This window comes from Mustela putorius, unplaced genomic scaffold (assembly GCF_011764305.1).
Source record: "Mustela putorius furo isolate JIRA1106 unplaced genomic scaffold, ASM1176430v1.1 tig00003942_pilon_pilon_pilon, whole genome shotgun sequence".
NCBI classification, from domain to species: Eukaryota; Metazoa; Chordata; class Mammalia; order Carnivora; family Mustelidae; genus Mustela; species Mustela putorius.
The window spans coordinates 16,881,665-16,900,446 of NW_025422087.1; the positions used below are offsets into that span (position 1 = coordinate 16,881,665).

General features: G+C 39.5%; 1 protein-coding gene across 11 annotated transcripts in view; it reads left to right on the forward strand.

Moving 5' to 3' along the window:
- The window catches only part of RABGAP1L (RAB GTPase activating protein 1 like), a 778,147-nt gene that overhangs the window by 667,825 nt on the left and 91,540 nt on the right, over positions 1–18,782 (forward strand). The window contains exons 1-2 of one of the 11 annotated variants that reach the window (XM_045069739.1): positions 5,225–5,487; positions 7,835–8,027. The exons of 6 other annotated variants lie outside the window; for them this stretch is intronic. Coding sequence is in view for 2 of the 5 variants with exons in the window: in XM_045069741.1 (XP_044925676.1) it covers positions 8,494–8,604 (111 nt within the window). In the remaining 3 variants the exon portion in view is untranslated. 4 more of the 11 variants (XM_045069738.1, XM_045069740.1, XM_045069741.1 and 1 more) reach the window with 4 other exon arrangements.

Below are 18,782 nucleotides of genomic sequence, written 5' to 3' on the forward strand. Positions count from 1 at the left end.
CTTCCCTCCCCTTCACTTTTCATCAAAATCAGCTGATCTTTTTGAAATGAAATAGATTAACAGTTTCAGCTTCCAGATAAGCTGTTACTCTAAACCATTGTATAGGATATTTCTTTTAACTCTAAGATACCAATGAACAATGGAAAATCTTGTTAATAATACAATTATAAAGAAGGATTATGTATTTCCACATGTTTGCCCATAGTAAACACAACAGTGTTTTGTTGATCAGGTTACAACAGATGAATATCGGTATACAACAAATGCTGTCTTTGTTCCCTGTTCTTGTCACAATTGCTTAATTTAATAAGAGGTAATTGATTAAACTCTGTCTGCATTGTCATCAGGAAACTGGAGAGGGCAGCGAAAGTATAAGAGACTCCACACACATGTAAACACAAAGACATTATCAGCCTTTCAAGTCCTCTAACCTGTCTCAATGATTTCTGACAGAATGACATGTGTAAATTACCAGCCTGCTCCCAAATACAGCAACATCTAAAAACATTTAATTGCTTAGGGAAAGCTGGTGGAAGGTTGGAGTTTTATGACAGCATCTATCTCTTTCTCCCAGATTTTTATTAATTGGATAAGGAAATAGAAAATGGAAACATTGTGTTCTCGGATCCTGAGCTCCTCCCCCCACCATCCCCCCTCAGTTCTGAAAGTTACAATTCCATCTTCCCTTTGGTGTTTAGCAAACGATCTTGTCCCCACAGACATCATTTTTATTAATACTGATAATAACAGCAAATAACAGCAACATTAACCAAAGGCTTTCTAGAGCCAGGCAGCTTACTAAGGGATTTTATGTGCATTATCTTATTATCCCTCATAGTAACAGCATTGTTATTATTTTCTTACTGTGTGGATGCCAAAACCAAGAGTAAGACAGCCTATGTGATTTGCTTATGGTCACAGAGCTAGATGTTACCCCAAGTTCTTCTGAACTCTGAAACCCATGTGCTAACCATTATACTATAGGTCCTTCCCCCGATGACAAAAATAGAGGCCCAAAAGGCAAAAACTTCATGGTCTTCAATGACTGCCCTTGGCCTATACACCATGTTTTCCAAATTTGTTGACCTGACATTTGAAACCTACCACAGGCCAATTCAAATCGGCCTTTGAAACCTTATCTCCTACCGTACCCACCAGTATCAGTTCCTCCCTGTGACCAGCTTTTTCTCCCTGTAAAAAATTGTTTCACTTTGCCTATCCAAATCTCATCCGTCGTTCCATGAAGGCTTTCCTGTATGCAGAGACTTCGTAACATTACAGTCCTAAAGTCACTAGTGATTGCATTACTTGACAAACATAGTGTGTTGTCTTTGGTGGCGGGGAGGGGATATCAGGGTTTGAAAAGCAGTAGTGTGGGGCACATGGCTGCTTCTCAGTTTATGTTGCCTCCCTTCCCTTATTGTCCTTTAGTGATGAAGGACATGCACTTTGGAGCCAGATACACTGGTTTTTTGATCTTATCATCTCCATTTCTAATTGTGATAATTGAGTCAAATCACTACACTTCTCCATGCTTTGGTGGAGAAGAAGGGAAAATTAGAGTTCCTAGTTCATTGAGTTATTGTGAAGGTTAAATGAGATTCTATGTCTAGGACACAGTGAATACTTGCTACATGTTAGTTCCCATTATTATTATAAAATATTTTTAAAGGCTATATTATTTGTTTGTGTGTGTGTGTGTGTGTGTGTGTTTTAAGTGTGGAGCCCAGTGTGGGACTTGAATTCATGACCCTGAGATCAAGATCTGAGATGAGATCAAGAGTGGGATGCTTATGGGGTGCCTGGGTGGCTCAGTGGGTTAAAGCCACAGCCTTGGGCTCAGGTCATGATCCCAGGGTCCTGGGATTGAGCCCCACATTGGGCTCTCTGCTCAGTAGGGAGCCTGCTTCCTCCCCTCTTTCTGCCTGTCTCTCCATCTACTTGTGATCTCTGTCAGTCAAATAAATAAATAAAATCTTTAAAAAAAAGAGAGTTGGACACTTAACCAACTGAGCCACCTAAGTGTCCCTATTACTCATTATTATAACTAGATTATATGTTACTACATTGAAAATTTTGTAAGCCCCTGCCACCCCCGTGCACATTACAAGCATTTAGCAAATGCTGTTGAGTTTTTCCAATTGAGATATAATTCACATAGCATCAAATTCCTCAAGTTGAGGGGCGCCTGGGTGGCTCAGTGGGTTAGGGCCTCTGCCTTTGGCTCAGGTCATGATCTCAGGGTCCTGGGATCGAGCTCCGCATCCGGCTCTCTGCTCGGTAGGGTGCCTGCTTCCTCCTCTCTCTCTGCCTGCCTGCCTACTTATGATCTCTATCTGTCAAATAAATAAATAAAATCTTAAAAAAAAAAATTCCTCAAGTTGATTTGTTGTTGTTATTTTTAGTTTTTAAATTCTTATTAACTGTAATACTAGTTTCAGGTATACAATATAGCAATTCAGCACTTCCATCCATCACCCAGTGCTCATCACAATTGTCTCCTTAATCCCCATCACCCATTCAACCCACTTCCCCCACTCACCTCCCCCTGGTGACTGTAGAGTCCACCACTGTCAGCTGTCTTTATGTGACCTACTGCAGGGACCTGAGGGCACTGTTGGAAAGGGGCTTATCCAGGCTGGCACCAGCCCTGCAGGAAGAACTTGAAACAAATGAACATGTAAATAAATCTAGCTCACACTATTTTGCTATTCCCTAAAACTGAAACTGGCTTCTGATATTGCTTAAAAAAAAAAAAAAATCTAAAACATTATCCATGTGGAATGGTTTGATTTGGTTGTTAGTAAAACTTTTTAAAAATTTAAAACACATTTTAAATTTTAAAAATTATTTGAGGGGCACCTGGGTGGCTCAGTGGGTTAAAGCGTCTGCCTTCGGCTCAGGTCATGATCCCAGGGTGCTGGGATCAAGCCCCGCATCGGGCTCTCTGCTCTGCAGGGAGCCTGCTTCCTCCTCTCTCTCTGCCTGCCTCTCTGCCTACTTATGATCTCTGTCTGTCAAGTAAATAAATAAAATCTTAAAAAAATAAATAATAAATAATAAAACTATTAAAAATGATTTGAATGCTTTAAAGCTTAAGGTAAAGGTATTTGTAATTACAAGTGAGTTGTGTATTCTGCTCCAAATGAGACAAGACGGAGCATTGCTCATATTTCTTAAATGTGTCTGAAACCATCCTCAGCAAATATCAGTGAATGCTTACAACACTGGAAGCGCTTATTTTTGGTTAGGTAAAGTTTAAGGGAACATGTTGTGTTAAAAAACAAAATTCAACTAAGTAAATTTTAAAGATATTAATGACTTTATCCAATGATTCATGACTTGGGCAGCACCTAATCTAGCAGATAGGAAGGAGCTCTGAGGAGCTGTACTAAAGAAGAGACTTTCATAGGCAGAAAGGAACAGGAACAAAGAAGTTACCATAGGCCAAAAAGCGGGTTGATTATTTCAAAGGGATCTGTCAGCCAGATTACCCGACTAGTGCTGATTAGGCGACTGCTGGTGACTGGTTTAAGATTCCATTTCAGGGAGAGCCAACGCTGTGATGAAGCCTCTGGTAACATGGGGCTTCACAGAATTGACTCCTTTTGGGCCTGTTGTCTTGTGTTTAACAGTTGGCTGTGGATTTTAGAGTTACAAATGAGGTAAAAAGCTGATTGTCAGAGAGTTGCAGACTCATGGTGTGGACTCTCCCTCACCCACATTCTTTGTAGTGAGGAAGTAAGATACCCAGTACAGCTGCTAGGCAAGTATTTTAGGCTCCACTGTTTTTTCTTTTCTTTAACTATGGGGTTTTTCTGTCATTGCTGTTGTTTTTTACCTTAAGAATCTGTGATTTCTGGGGTTTTGAATTTGCCTGCCAATTGCTGGGAAAGATAAGAAAGATAATGAGCTGAATGGCTAGAGTTTGACACAAGAATAGTGGTTTTCTTTACTTACCTTTGCATGATTTTTTTTTTAAAGAAAACTGAGATTTTGCTTATTTATCTTTTACTCTTTGATCTTTTCCCTTTGTAAAAACTCAGTATGTGTCACTGGACTACTCTGAAATCCAAAATATCTTGAAAAGCTTTCCTCTCTTGATACTTCTGTGACTTCTCATTCTCCTTTTATCTTTTGTTCCCCCACATAGAGCACTTGGGTTTCATAATGTGCACTCCTAAGTGGGAAACCTACTTGAAATACTGGTTTTCTGTGATTGAGAAAGTACCTGTAGAATTTTATCTTTCTTACAGTTGTTTATGTCAATACCGAGAATATCTTGTGAAGGTCTCTTAAAACGGAGTCACCCACACGTGGTCAATGTTGATCTTGACTGATTGAGGAACGGATAGACAGGATAGACAAGCGCCACCAGGGAGGGAAAGAGGGCTCCACCTGCGCTTGGGGGGAGGGCGCCGGAGACCCTCTGCCCTTGAGACCACCTTCCTGTCCAGGTGCTTTTCTCCTCCTTTCTATGGAGCCCTGACCTTATGGCTGTTGTGAGAAGTTCAACCAGCAGAACCTGAGGCATGAGGTTAAGGGTCTTTGCAGCCACTCTTGGGGCCTTTGGTTTCTCACATATTTTCACCTTTGATATGAATACCCCTGCCCCCATAAAGCTACTTTGCTTTGCTGCATTTGGAGAGAACACAGAAATTAGAAAATGTTCACATCTTATTCAGGTTTTTCTTGATTTTCTTTTTCATTTTGGCCGTACCTGCATTTGTGAGAACAGATGTTCTCTGAAGGCCGGGCATGCTTTACTGCCTCATACTCACTCAGGGTGATCCAGGTATGTTGTTGTTAAAAAGTAATAATCCCAGAAGAATGATTGTTAGAACAAAATCAGCTACCAGAATAAAGTCATACTATGTCAAGTGTTAAAATGACACTTAAAAATCATTAAAGATATTTTATTCACCAGAATGTTCTTATTTAATGATATCTGGAGAGGCTTTTACAAATTATTTTGTAGCCTCTAAACTGCAAAGACTAAAGAATAAACAATAAAAAGTATCACGGAATCCTCTTCAGAGGCAAAAAGTTCACATTAGAAAATCCAAAGTAGGGTACAAAGTAGACTGCCTTTGTTGGGACGCATTCTAGCAACCCCGACTTTCTTAACATCTGGGATTACTGTTACCCTTTGTTTTTTATTCTCATGGATGAAAAAGGTATTTCCACCTTCAAATCCCCCAGTAAGCCTGTTCAGTGGAGGGAAACTGGATACTTATTTGGACTGTGTCTGCGCGCACGGGAAAACCTCAGATCTAGTCCATCCCTCTCCATTTACATGACCGTGAGGAAACTGAAACCTCTGGAGGCTGAATGACTTGCCCTGGGACAGACAGCTAGCTAGTTCCTGCTTGAACTGGCGACCATCTATTGGTTCCCACCGACGCCCTGTTTTCTGCTGCCAGTTGGATATACATTTCCCTCCTGGTACATTTTAGCAGCACTTGCTGCTACGTGCCTTGATCTCAGGTAATACCACTCCCCCCCCGCCCCCCGCTTTTTGCAGAGTTGCTTCGGGGTGCGGAGAGGACTGCAAAGACTCAGTGGAAACAAGGCAGGGAGACCCATGGGATCAGTTAACAGGGGAAAAGGCCGAAAGAGTGAGAAAGATGCCTTGCAAGGGAGTAGAGGACTGTTTGTCAACTTGACGCTAACAGGGAGGATTTGGGGGCGGGTATGGAAGGAGAGAAGGTCTTAAGAAGAAAAAGGGCCAGTTCCAAGACAGGTTTTTAAACAGATCATTAGTTTTCAAAAAGTATGCTTTTTGTTGGGACCACAAGTATACATTTCATTGTAAGAGAAAAGAAACATTGGGATTTTTCCTGCCCAGACTCTTGAGAGTCAAAGTGTGGAGAACCATGGTAAGGGTGACAGAAATAAAGCGTACAAGTCTCATTTAGGGAACCCTTGCTTTAGAAGATGCATGCATTCTGGCTTTGATAGAGGACCTCTTAGATTTAGAAATGAAACGCTATTAATAATTCTAGTGACTGTGACTAATTAGAACAGTCTTTTATAGGTAATAAATCAGAAGCTTTAAAAAAATACCTGACTGTTTACCTGAGAACCTGTGTGGAATTCTGAAAGGATTGAAATATTTAAAGTTGTCAGCTTCTGTTTATGTAATTTTTAAAGTATCTTTACAGCCTTTGATTATGTTCCTAAAATTGTTTTGTACTCTTAACAGCCCTGATCCCTAAATATTTTATGAGTTTAATACACAGCACCTAAACTGTTTGATGTTGTTTTTCTGGTCCTTTTTTTTCCTTGGGTTATGAGTGTTCTTCTTAACCAAGGAGATTACCCATTGTTACTCTGAATTGCTCTCCCGGGGTGCATAGGCAACTGCTCCAATGCGGTTTATAATTCTTGTTTGCCCCTGGGCGGTTGCCAGCGGGGAGTAAGGCATTCTGGGAAGTACTTTCTTTACCTTCCACAACAGGTGTCTTTGTCAGTGCGCCTTATTCAGGTATCAGGGTAGAAGCACTGAGTTACCGCAGCAAAGAAAAACATGAAAGCAAGAGGAATTGCTTTCCCATCTAGAAAATGGTGCTGTAAGGTAAACCTGAAACCTTCTGGTGCTAGTGAGGGCATGAAGAGGGTCACAGTATCTTTTACAGTACTTCTGCAAAGATAAAAAGGACTTTAAAAGGTAGGAACTACCTGGATGCTTTATGAAACCATGTCTCTTGATTACTGTTTAATTTTTACCTGGTTAGTCAGCGTTTAGATAAATATACTGGGAAGCTTTTTCACAAAAATAAAGCGTAAGAGACAAAGCTGCATTGTAGCAAAAAATGAAGTAAAAATGCTTTACCGGCTCCCACGAGGGTCAAGCCCAGTTTCAAGCTGTTTTAATCTTGAAGATTTATTGAAAGTATTGCATTTCTGTTAAAATAAGCCTATTAGACTTGCTTCTGTTTCCTAGCGATCAGGTGTTTTTCTTTGTGTGTGTGTGTGTGTGTGTGTGTGTGTGTGTGTTTAACCTAGAGTGCTGTAGCAATTGCAAAACTCCCCTAATCATATTTAAATGGAACAAGGTGCTATTTCAGTAATCATGTTAACCTAGGTGAAGATACTTTAGGAAAATAAGGGAAAATAGACACCATGAATCTCCTTCTAAGTTTTGTCTTTTGAAAAGCACACAATTAAACAACATAACAATGCTATTTGTAATTAGGGCTAAAAATTCCAAACAGTTATCTGTATTTGATTATAGACAAACATTGCCAAATTGATTTCTAATTCTAAAAAATGCTATTCCTCATGGTACTGCAGTGTCATAATCTATAAAAAGCAAAGAAGATAATAGCTTAATTGGAAATTTTGGAAAAACAACTTTTGGAGGAGCTTCATTTGTTCTCCCCTTTTATTTGCTTAATACTTTTCCCATGGAATTAGCAGACATTATATTTCCTGGTAATTTAGGCAACCTTGTAATGATGATTATGGGCAGCCTTAAAATTTTTCATAGTGCATATTGAGATTCATATATGGTCTCCCAACTGTGAAACACTTCTGGTGGCTACGACAGCACCAGTTCATGACTATCTGTTAAAATGGGTAATTAAAAGAAACCTCTAAGTTAAAAAAAAAAAAAAAAAAAAAAAAAGAGGAGAACTTTTATCTATGGGAGAAAAACCATAAAGTTAGAAGTGAGACCTTTGTGTTGCTTTCTGAATAACAGAAAACAAAGTTCCTAAAATCAAGAATTTTATTTAAAATATTTGTGTTTTTTAGTGGGAAAAGGGGAAATGATAATTATTGCAGTCCCTATTTCATTTTTATATTTTGGTCCTTTTTTTTGTTTTAACAGAAATAATCAGAGGTGAAAAAGAATCTCTTTTTTTCATACTTCAGGAAATAATTCTTAACCGCACCAAGAATTCTAGAAATTCTGAAAAACTAAAGGTTGCCATCTATTTGTTTTCTATGAATGTGAAAAATTAAGGCATGAGAAAACCCACTTCTCCAAGAAGAAGAAGAATCTTGACATAAATGATACTGAAGTAAGAAGACAAACTTTTAAAGTTTCTAATTACCAAGAACATAACGTAAATCAGTTTGGGGGCCTTTTGTTTTCAAGTTTTATTTGGTTTTGCTTTAGGATATTTCCAGTTAGAAAACTTCTCTTTATTTCTCTTTTTGAAGCTGAAAGAAGATTTCCCCAAACCGAACTTTCTAGCTGCTGTGTTAAGAATGCAGAAGGTGTTTATACTGTATACTTCCTCCACAGATAAGAAACCTGCCTTAGTTTTCTACTGGAGGTGAATTACTAAACAAGCCTGGGACAGCAGCTGCTTTTCTTTTTTTTTTTTCCCCCTTTTCTTTTTTCCCCTCTGGATTTTTGATACTCCGCCCCCTCAAACTCAGGTGGGTGTGGGCATTAGCACTGAGCTGCGGCAGGATTTTTCCTTGGATAGTCTGGTCTGGAGCTGGGGCAGCACTGGTGCTGTGGAAAGGCCAGCTGGCAAGATGATGGAAGAAATCTCCATCATGGTAGCCTATGACGCCCATGTTTTCAGCCAGCTGCACGATGAAGACTTCCTCACTAGTCTGGTGGCCGTCAGCAAGCCCAGGTCTATGGTAGGTGGTGTGAGCGCACTCCTCTGGGGCTGGGTTTTTTTTTCCTTTTCTAACATGATAGCTGTGTTCCTATAGTAACTGAGAAAAACTTCCTGGGAATTAAAATAGGAAGTATTGCGTTTGGCTTTGTGTTCAGGCTACAGAAAGGTTTGCAGGTTTTTAATGATTTATTTACATCACTAAACACTGTGACATGTTTAATAGTGCATTTTAAAGTGCTTTAGGAGTAAAACTTAGGTTACTACTTTCATATGTAGTGAGGGTCAGAGGAGTTTTAGAGCGGCAAATACCACTCTGTCCCGTGTGTTCGCCTTGCTTGTGTGTTCATGATTATCAGCTGAAGCTTACCTACGTTTATTTATTTTTTTTTAAGATTTTTTTATTTATTTGACAGAGAGAGATCACAAGTAGACAGAGAGGCAGGCAGACAGAGAGAGGGAAGCAGGCTCCCCGCTGAGCGGAGAGCCCTATGCAGGACTCGATCCCAGGACCCTGAGAGCATGCATGACTTGAGCCGAAGGCAGGGGCTTAACCCGCTGAGCCACCCAGGCACCCTGAAGCTTACCTAGGTTTAAACGCAAACGGATTCAGTCGTCTTGAAGTGGAACATTTGTACCAGTGGGCTAGAACACCGGCATGGAGAACTGAACTATCTAAAAGTCAGATAACTTTCAAAATGTTTACGTTATTACTAAGAACTATTAGGAAATTAACTTCGAATACCGTTACTGTTTGGATTTAATATTTGGAATTTTTTTTTCACTGTTCTCCAAGGGTCTTGGTATGCATATCCTTGCATAACAGAGAAATGAAGTTCTTGCAAATGTTTGTTTCTTCTCTGTGGATGTCATCCTCATAATGGCTAGAGTTCAAGATAGCAGTGAGCCATACTTTGTAAACTAACTTTCCTAGCCATTGCCATAGTAGCCTCTTACTCATTATATTTGATAGTGCTCATCACAAGCCGTAGAATGAAAGACTGTATTGTAACAGTTATCTTGCTAATATGAAACCCTGATCTCTATTTTAAGGCATAGGAACCTTAACAACATAACCTGGAAATTTCTTCAAACAATAACCTGCAATGAACAATATAAAGGGGATCTCATAAATTGATTTTAAAAGACTTAAGGGTTATAGTAAGTAGATGCAGCCTAAATTTTTTTAAAAGGTTTTTTATGTATTTATTTGACAAAGAGACAGAGTGAGAGAGAGGGAACACAAACAGGGGGAGCAGGAGAGGAAGAAGCAGGCTTCCTGCCAAGCAAGGAGCCTGTTGCGGGGCTCAATCCCAGCACCCTGGGATCATGACCTGAGCCAAAGGCAGACACTTAATGACTGAGCCACCCAGGCACCCCATAGATGCAGTCTGTTGCCATTGTTTAGATGCTGAATTGAACAAACTATAAAAAACAGCTATAATTGACCGCTAGTTAGATATTTAATGATACTAAGAGGATTATTCATTTTTCTGCAATAAACGTAATTATGTTTAAAATGATGGTTTAGAGATACATATTAAGATAATTATGGACAAAATGTCTGCAAAGATTCAGAAACATAATGATTCAGTAGAGGGTTGATGATGTGGATGAAGCTAGATGACTATGTGTTGGTAATTGTTGAAAGTGGGAGTTGACTATATAGGCATTCATTTTACTCTGCTTTTTTAGGTTATTTTTTTAGGTAGGCTCCATTCCCAATGTGTGTCTTGAACTCATGACCCTGAGATCAAGAGTTGAATATTCCATTGACTAAGCCAGCCAGGTGCCGCTGTAGATGTCTCTATAGATGCAGTTGAAGAGTCAGCTGAACCAAAGAAAATAGCAAAAGCCAAATAAATACAACACAATATACATCTATAAGTGTTCATTAATACAGAAACATCTAGCCTTTTGCATTCTTGTCCTATTTAATATATATAACTTACATTGTTTTCAGTTATATATATATACATATATATATATAATTATATATATTATGTGGATATTACTGCCGATCCTTAGTTAAACCACAATATTTTACCAAGTCAGGAGAGTTAGTCCACCGGTAGTTGTGGATAATCTTTTAAACTTCATTTTAGCCATGAGTTTCACTATTCTGCCATGAAAACTTACCCAGAGAATTCAGAACTTTATTTCATTCCTTTTTGGTGGTCTTGTCGGGATCCTCCTTCAGGTGTCTGAGCTGAGTCTTCAAGCGCTTGTAGGAATTTTCCATACCAAAAGAGAGGAAACAAAAACAGATATAAAGTGGCATACTGAAGAGGACATGGGAGACTTAAGGCAGGAGTCAGTGACCTGACCAGGTCCTAGGGAGCATCCCAGCAAGTGTAGGACATTGTGTACTGTGCATGTGTAGTCATATGCAGGGGACAGGAGACATAGAGAGGAAATGAACCAATGAATTAATATCGGTGTGCTTACGAGGAAACACTTCCATTCGTAGATCAGATGAATATCCAGTATGTTGATGTATGCTGTGCCTTGATACAACTTTAGCTCCCCCAAAGCACACTTCTGCTCCTAACCCTAGAGCATCTCTGCTATGAAACTTGGTCACTAGCATGGAAAGTCTCAGAGGTATGATAAAGACACAAAATATTGGTCTTTATACTACATGTTGAAATAATGTGGATGTTGGGGTATTGAATCTGATTATACAACTTTCTGGAGATACATGGTTTTCATTACCAGATGTGAAATTTTTAAAGACTTAACTGGTATAGCCTTTCGAAGGTGATTATTTGGTTTCGGTTCATGTGGAAAAGTCATATTAAAATTGTGCTAATATGAAATATTTATCATTTACTTTTAATTTCATGTTAGTTTTTTTTTTTTTTTGCTTTATCTGAGATGAACCCTTTAAATTGTGTGAAAAAGATACATACTCAGAATTTCTATAGTAAGGAATAAATTACTTCCCAATCTGATTTATTACTGCACTGTGAAACAAATTACATTCTTGCTAACATATGAAATCCTTCGGGTTTATGTCGATTATTACAAAGGATATTTGGAAGGTTTCTAAGTACAGGATTAATTAAATATCTTTCTGTAATTGGGACTTTGTTTCATAATGGAAGGTATCTTTATTCCTCAAATGGTAAAAATCCCATTAAGAGCAGTGGTTTTGGTGTGGACACTGAATCTTTTCTTGTTTATAAGTAGCTCTGTGGCTTTCTGACATTTTTGGTGGAGACTCATGGTACAAAAATACAAGCCATTATGCACACAAGACTAAAAGAAAATTTAAACAATACTTTTGTTGCTACTTGTGATGTATTCAGGTTTTCGTTTTGTTTACGGGCTAGTTATATTCCACTGAATTTATTTCAGAAATGTCTCAAGCTACACTTTAAAAAATATGGCAATATCCCGTTGATCCTTTGAATAATAATGCAAGAAAATCACAAATCCCTTTATACAGGTCCCTTTAGAGAATCATGGCAAGAAAAAGGGATAAGGAAGCCAAGCATAACTCCTCTTGTCTTCCAGGTCTCTCTCGCTTTCTCATTCATTGTCTCTCTCTCTCTCTTCCCTCTTCTCTCTCTCCCTCCCACCCAAGAAATTACCTGGGCTCCTGGCTGGCTCACTCAGTAGAGCAGTAGAGCATTTGACCCTTGATCTAGGGGTTGTGGGTTCAAGTCCCATGTTGGGTTTAGAGATTACTTTTAAAAAAAAAAAGGAAATTGTATAGGCTAGTATTATACTTACTGAGAGAACTAAACAAAAGTTGAGAGTCACCACTTGCACAACTTAAGAACTTTTTAATTGCAGGGGTACCCGGTTGGCTCAGTTGTTAAGCGGCTGCCTTCAGCTCTGGTCACCATCCCAGGGTCTTGGGATCGAGCCCCACATCAGGCTCCTTGCTCATCGGGGAACCTGCTTCTCCCTCTCCCACACCCCCTGCTTGTGTTCCCTCTCTTGCTGTCTCTCTCTCTGTCAAATAAATAAATAAAATCTTAAAAAAAAAAACAAACAACTTTTTAATTACAGAATAAATAAGTTGGTATGTAAGGTGAAAATCCAGTATAGTCAAAAGGGCTCCAGCAACATTTAGAAAGGTGCCTCATTGAACACAGGATTCTGGCTTTCCTTTAACAGATTACTTTTTCTGTGGTTTTCTGGCTAAAATTAACTTGCTTGCATTTTGAGACAAGTTGTACCCTCCCCCATTGTCCTTCCAAGAACACGTATCTTTACATCTGACCTGAGTGCTCACACAAGGAGTGATAAACAACCGAGGGGGGCAGTCTCTGAAGTTGCCTCCATCACGGCCTTCTGTGGCAGAGAGGAATGGCCAGCATTCTTCTCTACCTCCTCCACCATCTCTAGTAATTTCCAGAGCTGGCTAGTGTAAATACAGAGAAAAGATCACACCTGTTAAATTGATTATGCATTCCGAAGGAAGCTTTGAATATGTATTTAAATTTAAAATGTATGATTTAAACAGCTAACAAGCCTAATAACCAATGCATACTTACTGTCAAGCTGGAATATTTTAGGTTAAATGTTAATTTGTATCCTGCTGAATTGTTTTCGTTTTTTAATCTATAGAGTGGTTGGGAAGGAAACTTTGTGTTCTGATGTCTCTTAGGGCAGTATGTAACGTTACAGACATTTTTGGGTTACTGCAGTGTGCTGGTATAAATAGAATATCCCTTCCTCCAAAGACCTCACAGACAAGTAAAAGAAGCAAAATAAATATTTATGGCAGTGATACTTGGCTTTGGAACAAAGTGAAGAATGATTACCACGGGTTGAAGAGTGTGGAAGAAGGCTTCAGAAGGGGGTGGGGGCCCTTAAGTCCAACTTTGAAGGCTGACCAGGTACTCACCAGCCAGTGGAAGAGGGTAGGACCTTTCTGAGCAAGGGGGAACAGCTTGTGCAAAGGCCGAGAGGTTAACTGCTTTGGGAGCTTTTTAAGTTACTGTGTCCCATTCAAGTTTTAGATCTGCTACTTACTTGTAAATTACCTAAATTCTTTACGTTTCACTTTCCTCATCTCAAAATGAGGGACTTAGTACTGGTCTTATCGGATTGCTGTACGGATTGAATGAGAGCATTTGTATAGTATTTAGCACAGTGAATGCTGGTACTGTCTCCCTTCTCACAAGGAAAGGGCTGTTCAAACTGGAGAAGGCTTAAAGGAAGGAGTGGGTCGAGTAGATAAGGCCCCACCTAATGTGGAAGGAGGAGGGCCGACAAAAGGAGAACGCGGGCTCGTTGGGTCGCCCCGCCCAAGTGCTCTGTGCCGCCCCGCCGAAGTACTCTGTTAGACTAGCGAGTCACTATCAGGGTATCAGTCCTGTGAGAAACTTGAAGCCTTCTGCCATGGAGATGGTACAGAGGGTCTCAGGTTTGAGCCTCAGGAAGGTGGGAAGGTAATACAGAATGAACAGGAGGGACTTAGGTGGGCCAGACCACCTGCTGAGTAGGTGTCCAGTAGGTGTAGTGATTATGGCAGCAATAATCTGAAATAATGGACTGACGGGAGCCACATGGCCCATGGAAAACTTTTTAAAAGACGTTAACATCAATGCAGGTGGAAAGTTGACAAGTGTCTAGACTTAGACACTTGACAATGGCAATGTGATAAATTAGTCCACACATGTTGGTTAGTTCTTGGCAGTACATATATATAATAATACTACTTAGGAAGAAGCAGCAGCTTATTTGCATGAGAAGAGTATATTATAGAAGTAAGTTGACAATTACTGTGAACTTCGTACTTTATATAATTGGAATGATTGTTGCACCAACTTGAATGGGAAAGTTGGTATCAAGAATGTAATGAAGGGGCGCCTGTGTGGCTCAGTGGGTTAAAGCCTCTGCCTTTGGCTCAGGTCATGATCCCAGGGTCCTGGGAACAAGCCCCGCATCGGGCTCTCTGCTTAGCGTGGAGCCTGCTTCCCTTCCTCTCTCTCTGCCTGCCTCTCTGTCTACTTGTAATCTCTGTCTGTCAAATAAATAAAATCTTAAAAAAAAAAAAAAAAAAGAATGTAATGGAGGGGTGCCTGGGTGGCTCAGTCCTCTAAGTGTTGGGCTCTCCATTTCAACTTAGGTCATGATCTCAGGATCGTGGGATCAAGCCCTGCTGTATTGGGCTCTGTGCTTAGCAGGGAATCTGCATGAGATTCTCTTCCTCTCCCTTCCTCCCTGCTGTCTCTTTCTCAAAATTAAAATAAATACATCTTATAAAAAAAGTTTGTTGGAGAAAAGATGGCCTGGCTTTACTAGTTTCCACATCTAGAAATTCTAGGTCACCTGTCACCATAAGGGACTTGGTGTTCAGTGTTGAACACTGTCCATTAACAAAAGCTGTTTACCCATGCTAACACGTGTCTAGGCTCTATTGCCACTAGATATTTGTTCTTCACTGATAGATACCAAAATAGCAGCCCTGTGCCAGCAAAGGAAGGGAGCTCTTTCAGGGAGCTGCGCGTTATCTGTTCTGTCAGTGGATGAGGGTAAGCTGAAATTACTGCCTCCTTACTGGGTTGGCACACTCATGTAATCTAGCATGCCTGATTAGGAAGAAAAAAAAAATTCAGAGCAATTCCTTGTGCCAGAGATGGGTAAAACAACAAAATCAATAGTTATTTCTAAATCTTCCCTGGATATACATTTCAAATATTGATTCGAATAAGACCTAAGACCCATTGATTTGTCCATATTTTTAAAAAATGTTATTAGCCGAGCATTTTTTATTCTTAATTCCCATTTACCTTGTACACGTTCTGGTGCTAGTTCATCAATTTCAGTTTAGTATCAGGAGCCAAATCTTCCCTCATTTGGTTGATCACTTCTGATAATGAGTTAAGGTTCTTAACAATTGCAAGTAATAAAATCTTGAGGTATTTTAAACAAGAAAGGGGACTTATCATATGGATACAAGGGTGTGTCCCTTTAAACTCAAGGGCAGAAGTTCAGCCAGGCAGCAGGGCTGGCACAGGACTGATGCCGGCCAGCATTCTCCCTGTCTCTTGCCATCTCATTAACTTCTCTCTTGGCCTCTCCTTTATTTATCTCTCTCTACCCAAGTTTTCTTCTTCATCATTCCCAAGGAATATAGCTGCCATACAGCATCCAGATTTACTCTTCTGTCATTTGCAGAGAGTTAAGCTGCTACCCTAAATCACAACTCCAGAATCCTCAGGAACAATCTGGCCGAGCCGTGTCAGGTGACGTGACATCACGTAGAGCCTGTGGGCACAGGCTCGGGAGCCCATCTGTCTGGGTCAGATCCCACCTCACCTCTAACTAGCTCGCTGGCTTTTGGCAGATTACTTGACCTCTCTGAGCTTCATTTTTCTCATCTGGAAAATTAAAAACGTATTAGAAGCACCTTCTAGGATTTTGTGAGAATCAGATCAGTCAGTGCAAGTAAAGTACTTGAGCTTACCTCGCACACAGTAAGAGGCATGCGTGCATTACTTGGTATTACTCCAAACTGATTTCTCTTCGTGAAAGTATTGAAATAAAAGGAGATGAACTTTTAGCAGACTTTATAAAAAAAAAAATTCATTATCTAGAAATTATCTAGGTGGTTTTGCTAATAAATATGAAATCATCGAACCAGTTCTGTAAAATAATTAGAACCTCTCTGCATTTAATCCCATGTAAGATTTGAGAAGTAATCTTTCTGTGCTTGATCCTGGGGGTGGTGTTGATTTGTAAGTCAATTTAAACCATTTGGGGGGAGATGTTATAGAAATGGTTGACATAAAACATATAATATATTAAATTTTTTTATTTCTGTTTTTAAATCCTAACTTATCCACAGTGGTTGAAAAAAATCTTATTCTGGTTTTTAGTTTGTTTTAGCATCCATGTTTGTATTCAGTTTAATAATCGAAAATTTTCATTGGTCTGCACCTATGTGCTATGCTAGATTTTTAAGCCCTGGGAGTGAGGTGTGAACATGAAAGACATATCAGTTGTGAGTCTTATATTATTTTGGGGAAAAGACAAATATTAGCTAATGATATTACTTATCACCTAGTGAGAAGTATTATACAAAGACTTAAAATGGAGTGATAGCATCAAAAGGGTTTAATTGGAGGCTTTATTTTGGGTAGTCACTGGGGGCCTCTGTGGTGTCATTTGAGATCTGAATAACATCCGTGGGAATGTCAGAGAAAAGCTCAGGCAGAGAAAAGCTCCGAGAGAAAGGCCCCAAAGTGGTAACGAGCTTGATACATTAGCAGAACAGAAGGGTCAGTGTGGGATCACAGTGTGGAATGAGCACCAGCGGCAGACAGTGGTAACAAACGTGGTCAGGGAAGAAGTTGGGAACCAGGTTAGGATGGAGGGCCTTATAAGTCAGAACGAGTTCGGGTTTTATTCCTCATTTGATGTCCTTGTGTTTTAAAAATCTAATGGATCAGGTTTTAGACTTGGTTAACAGAAATCTAAATTGATGAATAAATTATTGGAGAAGCCAGTATTATATCAAAAACTCACCACAGTACTCAAACTCAATATGAAATGAAATTGTAACATTCAAACTCGATGCCGGGACTACAAGCTGGCTTATAAATGGGATTTGCAACAAAACAAAGCAAAAATAACACAGAAGCCCTGATCATTGCAATACCCACAATAGGATTTCTGGCAGACTGAGATATTGAAGAAGCCCACTTAACCTGATACAGTCAGGAGTGTAATTGGTTAATAGAAAAAAAATTGGCTCAGGGGATAAGGCATAAAAAAGAAAAAAAGTACATAAACATTTATTTTAACATAAAACATCAGTATATATTCATTATCAGTTTTGTTATAGGAACCTTAATGCCCTTTTTTAGACTAGGAATTCTGAAATACATAATACTTTAGAGTTTGTTTCCTTAGGAGGGCAGCAAACTAATTAATGGTGCAGTCTAATGTAAACTTTGTGGAGTTGTTTTTTTAAGAAACTTTTTATATCTTTGATAGTAGCATTGCAGTCATTTAATGTGACAGTGACTTTTCTGTTTCACCATTCAACAAGAGCACTCTTAGCATATTATGTTAGTCAGATACTGCTGCACAAAAAAACCATCATAAATTTTGTGGCGCTCAATAGTCAGCATTTATCTTGGTCTTCTAAGTCTTTGGATGGTTAGAGTTCGGCAGATCTTGGCTGGCACAGATGGATATAGCTGAGTTTACTTAGCTTCAGGACCCAGATTTGGTCAGATCTGCCATTCTTTTGTCATCAGTAGGCTATCTGGAATGTTTCCTTCTCATGACAAGAGTTTAGAAATTCCCAGAAAGTGGGGCACCTGGGTGGCTCAGTCAGTTAAGTATTTGCCTTCAGCTCAGGTCATGATCCCAGGATCCTGGCTCAGTGGGGAGCCTGCTTCTCCTTCTCTGTCTGCTTGTGCTCTTGTCTCTCTCTGTCAAATAAATAAATGAAATCTTTAAAAAGAAAGGAAGGAAGGAGGGAGGAAGAAAGGAAGGGAAAGGGAAGGGAAGGGAAGGAAGGAAGAAAAATTCTCAGAAGGGTCAGTGGAAACATTAGATGCCTCTTAAAGGTCTGGTCTCAGAGCTCACACACTTTGATAGCTGTCCATGTTCCATTGGCCAAAGCAGATCAGAGAGTCACTTCCAACATGGTGGGACAGGAAAGTATATAACACCATGGAGGTTGGAGGAGGGGGTAGTGACTATTTCCTGAACAGTCATCTACCACATATCTAATAATTGACCTTTCATGTGGTCATCATGGTTAGGTAGCTATCTAAAATACGTAAATACTGTGTTTTTCATAGCATACTTTGTTTATATTCACACAAACTGTATATCCACAGATTTGTTATCAGAAAATGACATATGCCCCAAAATACAATAAAACCTGACTGTAAATTCAAACTTACCACTCTATTATTCTCTTTCATTTTACTTGGAACTTTGAAGTGAATTGGCATTCTTCTTTCCCATTTCTCCCAGAGGTAATTAAAAACAGAAAACTCTTCTAGTGTGCCCAGTGGCTCAGTTGGTTGGTGTCTACCTTCGAACTCAGGTCATGATCCTGGAGTCCCAGGATTGAGGCCCATATCAGGTTCCCTGCTTGTTGGAGAGTCTGCTTCTCCCTCTGCCCCTCACCCTACTTGTGTTCTCTCTCTCTCACATAAATAAAGTTTAAAATAATAATAATAATAATAATGATAATAGAAAAGAAAGAAAAAAATC